The sequence below is a fragment of the Malaya genurostris genome, chromosome 2, assembly GCF_030247185.1.
Source record: "Malaya genurostris strain Urasoe2022 chromosome 2, Malgen_1.1, whole genome shotgun sequence".
In the NCBI taxonomy this organism is placed as follows: Eukaryota; Metazoa; Arthropoda; class Insecta; order Diptera; family Culicidae; genus Malaya; species Malaya genurostris.
In genome coordinates, this window is record NC_080571.1 from 73,669,742 (window position 1) to 73,675,741 (window position 6,000).

Here is a 6,000-nt window from a genome sequence, read left to right on the forward strand (position 1 = left end):
TTGGCATATCTCGTCGTCTATTTCACGATCCCGCAGAAGACCCGACATTCGTCTTCGTCGTCATGCGACGCCCGTCATGGCGTAGAATTGGCAGCATCAACCACGTTCGCCGTCTTCACGTCGAAACTGCCGTATCGACAGCCATCATAACGACGCCACCTTTGTAAGCCACAAAACGGAGTGAGTAAAAACCTTTGACATGCGCATGATCATTTGGTAGATGTACATTTTAGCACACAATTGTAGCGTTCTTGGGCGATAAATGTCGCTAGAACGGAAATCGCACGCCTTAGATAATTAAGCATCAGGGGAACATAAAAATGTTAATGAGTTAATGTTAGTGAATAAATGTTCATTATTGGTTTGTAAGATGGAGTGAAATTGTAACGAGACTTTTATGATTTTCGGTTAAAGCAACCTCCCCTTAAATATGACAACTTGGTTCTAGAAAAACTTTTTCCCGCGCGTCCTCGCTTCGCTGTTTCCTTTTTTTCAGTATTCATTTTTGTATCTACTCCGAGTATAGGGTTGCTTGGGAATCTCAACCCCCATTTTCTCCTCTGTTATTCCGAAGCGTGGCAGGGAAATCGCAAGTCGGGAGTTGCGCCTATGATGATACACGTAAGTAGAATATTTTCTGGATCGGTCGAACGACAGAGTTTTGTTTAGTGTCGTTTCACTCCTTTTAAATCTGGCTCGAAGTCTCCGCTGGTTGTTTGGGTCTACCAAATCGTTCATTAAATATCGAAATTTATTTACTGAATCCTCCCTGGGGTTAAACTCGTGCCGGGCAATCAAACGTGACAAGCGGTCCTCTCACGAGGTGGCGCGAAGCCGCTTGTTTGAGTACTTTGGGAAAGAGCAGCAACGGACCCCAAACCGCCAGCAGGACGAAGGCCAGTTATAACCTTAAATAATATAACACAGGTGTTTATGGGGTTTTGTTTGTTTGTGCAGAAAGCACATATTTTGTTTCTATTTATTCGCATTTCACCTTCGGTTCATCAGTGCTTAAAGCAGTTCAAATTGAACTGCCATCTCGTGCCTAGCAGTTCAACTGCTTTGCACAAACCCCTAAATGATCATACAGGGTCCGCCATGTAACTATTTTTTAAACAGGCAATAAAACAGAAACGGTTTATCCGATTTCAAAATTTATTTTTTCTTGTTAAAGTACAATCCTTCCAGTACGCCATACGGTCGGTCCAGTTTTTTAGTACAATTTCGATTGTATGCAGCTTTATTTCAGCTATGGCTGCACGAATGTTGTCCTTCAAGGCTTGAATTGTCTCTGGCTTGTCCACATAACACTTATCTTTGACAGCCCCCCAACGGCTGTCAAATCACGGCGTCAAACGGCGTCAAATCACAGCTCCGAGGCGGCCAAACGACATCCAAATTTCGACTGATAATTCGTTCTTCAAATTATCTATGTGGCACGGAGCGCCTACTTGTTGGAACCAAATGGTGACCAAATCTTCCTCTTCAAGTAACGGGAAGAACCAATCGCTTATCATGGCGCGGTGGAGCTCGCCATTGACCGTGGCGGCGGCTCCTGCCTTATTTTCGAAGAAAAAAGGCCCAAATGATGACACCAGACCAAAATTCGCACCAAACCGTCACTCTCTGAGGATGCATCGGCTTCTCCATGATAACGTGCGGGTTTTCCGTCCCCCAGATGCGACAATTTTGCTTATTAACATACCCGCCGAGATGAAAATGTGCTTCATCCGAGAAGATGATTTTTTGGCACCATTCCGAAACATGACCATGATTTTCAAAGTAAAACTGCACTATTTTCACGCGTCTTCAAGCGTATACACAACCATTTTCGTTCAGCGGAAAGATAAAACTAAGTTTCTGTCAAATCAGAAGTGACATTAAGGTTACCAATGTCGAAATAACCGCTTGTTAAAAAATGTTAGATGACGGACCCTGTATTATTGCTGTTATTTTCCTTCCTTACTACATAGGGTTAGTTAATGCGACGACTGTTGCCGACGAGCCTGAAGGAAAACTTCTCCAATTCAGTACCGATCTTTAACAGGAAAATAGATCTACAGCTTCTGATAAATGTTAATCGTTACAATACAGATACGTATTTCGGAATGTTATTTACGTTATCCATCAGTGCATCCAGTGGCGTATCTAGGGGAAGCGAAGAGGTCACTCGTTTTTAGAGGGACGGAAAAACAAATCCTTGGAACCAACGATGGCGGCGCAAATCTTTTAAATCTCATAAAATTTAAATGTATTGGGATAGAAATACAAGTGAACAAAAATAGTTCATAACCCAGCTCTTGAAATACAATTTTTGTGTGTATTATTATAATACAGCAATATTTGAAAAAAAAAAATCCGAGAAAAATTGTTTTACAATTTTATCCAAAATCTATGTTTTTGTAATGAAATCATTATTTGCATAAAACTAATAGATTGGAAATCATTAGTTCGACGATCGTTCTACTATCACCAAACACGTGAACGCCCCTTCACCAACCTCACCTCTTAGAAACACATAACACCTAAGCATTATCCTTTATCTATCCACTATCATTTTTACCTTCATAGACTGGTTAATTTTACAAGAAATATTTTTTTCCCGAACACAAATATGGCAAAATCCTTTGAACAATACAATATCAAGCAGAATATATGGTTAAAATAAACATCTATTCATCCATTTTTATTCAAACACAACATGAATGGCTGCTTTAAAATATATCATTACTCAATTTATACTTGATTACACTTCCGAGGACTTCCGTTAAAAGTTTTTTTTTGCTTAGGGGAACTGTTCTTTGCGGATATGCCCTTTGGTATTGGGACGATAAAAACGTTGTTCACAAATCATCACCCATCTGACACCGGTATTTGAGCACCAGCCATTTGAAAGTATACCGATTACGTTGAGCCCCTCGCGTTTCGAGCCCCAAACACTGCGATGTTTTGATACTCATCGCGACTCTCAAATTGTGAAAATTATCTCCACTTGATGTCCCAAAACACTGCCAGCTGTATTCTAGGTAGACCGACAAGTTATTGTGAGAGAGTCGACCCAAAATTCACTAATATTCGTGCACTAAAGAAGGTAAACGCGTGAAACAAATGTATTGCTGTTTGTTTGTTTACATGCAATCAACTGATTTTGAAGTTCCGATTTTGATCTCATCAAGATGGCGTCGTGACAGGAGGCCGCAAATCATAGTTTATGCGCAGCCCTGAAATGCTGGCAGTTATACATGTTTCGTCAATTGTCAAATTTTATGCGCTCAGTCCATCCTCCCAGCGAATTCAAAAACGCAGCTAATGGATTCGGTTGTCTGCATTTACTAGTATCAGTCCGTTTGTTTTTTTCGGTGGTTTGTTTTTCGTTAATATTCTACATTTATCAAGAATTTCAATGCAACTTTTTCGTTAGCTCGTGTTGTTGCTGATAAAATGAATAAAACTGTAAGTTTAAAAAGACTAAACACTTTACCTAGTGCACCGACCGTTGGTGCAAGTGAAGAACAGTTGGATGCAGCAATTTTCTACTGTCTCAATGCTCTCACTAAACGGCATTTGCCTTCGGAGCAATTTAGGGCAATCTTTGCCAAGGTACGATTTTTTATTGTTGTCTTTGTTTAAAATTTAGTTGTCCGGTGTTTTTTCCAGGGCATGTTCCTTAAACCCAACACAAAGGCTTTTGTGCATGTTTCACATTTCCTCTTCAATATATACGACCCGAAGGAATTTCGAAAACGGTTCTACTGGCCTATATTTGATAAAACAGCCGAGAACTCGTACCGTAGCTCAACGGTTGAATACGTTAACTGGTTAGTGGAGCAGGGGAAATTGGAACTGGAAAAAATAAAAGCTCACACGGTTGTTCTTCCCGGAGGAGTCAAGTTTATGAAATTTCTGTTGGCGTTGACAAAGTTTGTGCTGAAAGAACAGCTTCGTCGGGCCCGCAGTGGAGCATGTGGTAAGATTATTGCAAAAAGTGATCTCGAACGGTTGATAACAGTTCATCACGAGTGGGAGGATGTTGGCGCAAGAATACGAGAAATAGTGCAGAAGGATTTGAATTTGATCAATTGCAAAATTCAAGAAACTGACGAGCTTATTGAGGAGCTGTTCGAAAATTGTCATGGCCCGGCAAAGCAAATGAGTTTCGAAAAATTGATGCAACTTTGGGGAACTTTCAACAGGACGTACTTTGAGGACAACGAGGCACGGAGACAACGGTTGAGCATGATAACAAAAGAGTATGATGAAGTGATAGCATCTGCCAAGCGGAAACTGGAAGCAAAAGAAATTACACTGAACATCAACGTGGACGATTTGAAAGAAATGCTTTACAGATTGGAAATATCGTTTCCGGACAACTCCTGTCATTTTCGGGAGGTTTTCGACGAATCAGGGAAAATTGATGCCGTTAAGATATTTGAAATTATCACATTTCTTCTGCCAGAAATTAATCGTTATTTATCGAATTTTTCTGTTCGTAGCGTAGAATCCTTAAAATTTGAGTTGAAAGAACTGTCGAAAGTTGCAGTCAAATCCGATAGCATTAACCATGAGTTGGCATCGCTGAGGAGAAATTTACCATTTATGGATGCTAAATTTCAGGAACTTGAAAATCAAAAGGAAACTGATGAGCTGAACGATTTGGGAATAAGGAACAAAATTTTCAATACACCTCCAATATCGTTGAATTTTGAGGATAACCCTGATGCAAGAGAAGGAACTAGAGCAGTTTCCAAACGCTACCGTATTGCTCTTCTAGACGATGATCATGTTCAACAGATGAATCTTCGAATGCGACTACTTTCGTCTAGTGTGTGTCATCAACTGCCGAGAACTCCGAAGTCCGCTAAGAAAATGAGACCTTCTCAGCAGAGTCCCGACGGTGTTTTTGTCGTTCCTAAGCCGGCTCGAAAAGAACGTATGAATCCACTTTCAATGCTGAACAAAATTACGGCTCAAGGCAAATCGAAACCCAAACCTTCACCGCCAGTCAACAGCACCATGAATCTTTCCTCCCTTTCAAACCTGGATGAAATCACGCTGCGACCAGAATTTTCATCCACTCTTTTGGGCACTCCGGAGAAACAATCTTCCCACAATCGGCGCAGTATTAATGTTAACGACACGTTGACAGTCCCGTCGCAGTTAGCAGTCCCAGCCATTCAGCATCAACCGATAACATTAGCGACCGCAAAATCGCCCACTTTCCAGCCATCACCACGATTCAAAACGATCTACAGTGAGGACATTTTCCAGCAAATGACCACCACTAAGGCGACCATGTCTCCGGATTCTTTGTTTTTGGTAAGCCAAACAACGAAAACGACCACAACCCGGCGAAGGAGTTCGATCGTTCATTTTGATCAGTTGCAAACTTCGCCGTCCGGTAAACTGGAAGCGCTGGTAATGGGAGAAGAGGATTCGGATGGCCCAACAAAACATTTCAGAGAGAGTATTAACGGTAGTGAGGTGTCGAGGCCGGATCATCTGCGCGAGCTGCCTCGGATACGGATAGCGGCACTGGATGAAACGGATTCCGGAATTTGTGAAGGAAACCGAATAACTGATGAAGATAGGGATAATGTATTTGAAGGCGATGACATGGATGGGACGTTGCATCAGGAAGTAAGCAGTAGTTGATCGGTTGTTCTCAGCTTTATTGAATTGTGGCTCTTTTCTTTTTCCTTGCAGCAAGATAGCACTTCGTCTGATTTCTCGAATACGCTAGTTGACCTCGGATTCGATAAGCTCTCTATTTCCTGCCAAAACAAGAATCGAAGTGCAGATATGGACAAATCCCTGGCGAATATTGCGATGGAAACCAATGGGGAGGATCTGTTCAACATAAGTGATGGTATTTTAGCAGATATCGACTGACGTCGCCGTTCGGGGAGTTCCCATCTGTAATTAAAAATATGAAACCAGTGAGATGAAGATGTATATCGACTGCCGTATTCTGATAACAATATATAGATAAAACTTTTTTAA

The 6,000-nt window shown here is 41.3% G+C and overlaps 1 protein-coding gene across 2 annotated transcripts; it reads left to right on the forward strand.

Moving 5' to 3' along the window:
- Window positions 1-3,229: 3,229 nt before the first annotated feature.
- LOC131430733 (augmin complex subunit dgt6) lies at window positions 3,230-6,000 on the forward strand. 2 transcript variants are annotated; one of them, XM_058595926.1, is made up of 4 exons: window positions 3,230-3,362; window positions 3,422-3,600; window positions 3,658-5,637; window positions 5,704-6,000. In XM_058595926.1, the coding sequence occupies exons 2-4, from the start codon at window positions 3,442-3,444 to the stop codon at window positions 5,887-5,889; spliced, it is 2,325 nt and encodes a 774-aa protein (XP_058451909.1). In that variant the 5' UTR covers window positions 3,230-3,362; window positions 3,422-3,441; the 3' UTR covers window positions 5,890-6,000. The 2 variants fall into 2 exon arrangements, with proteins under 2 accessions (XP_058451909.1, XP_058451908.1); XM_058595925.1 differs by having other exon boundaries at window positions 3,230-3,600.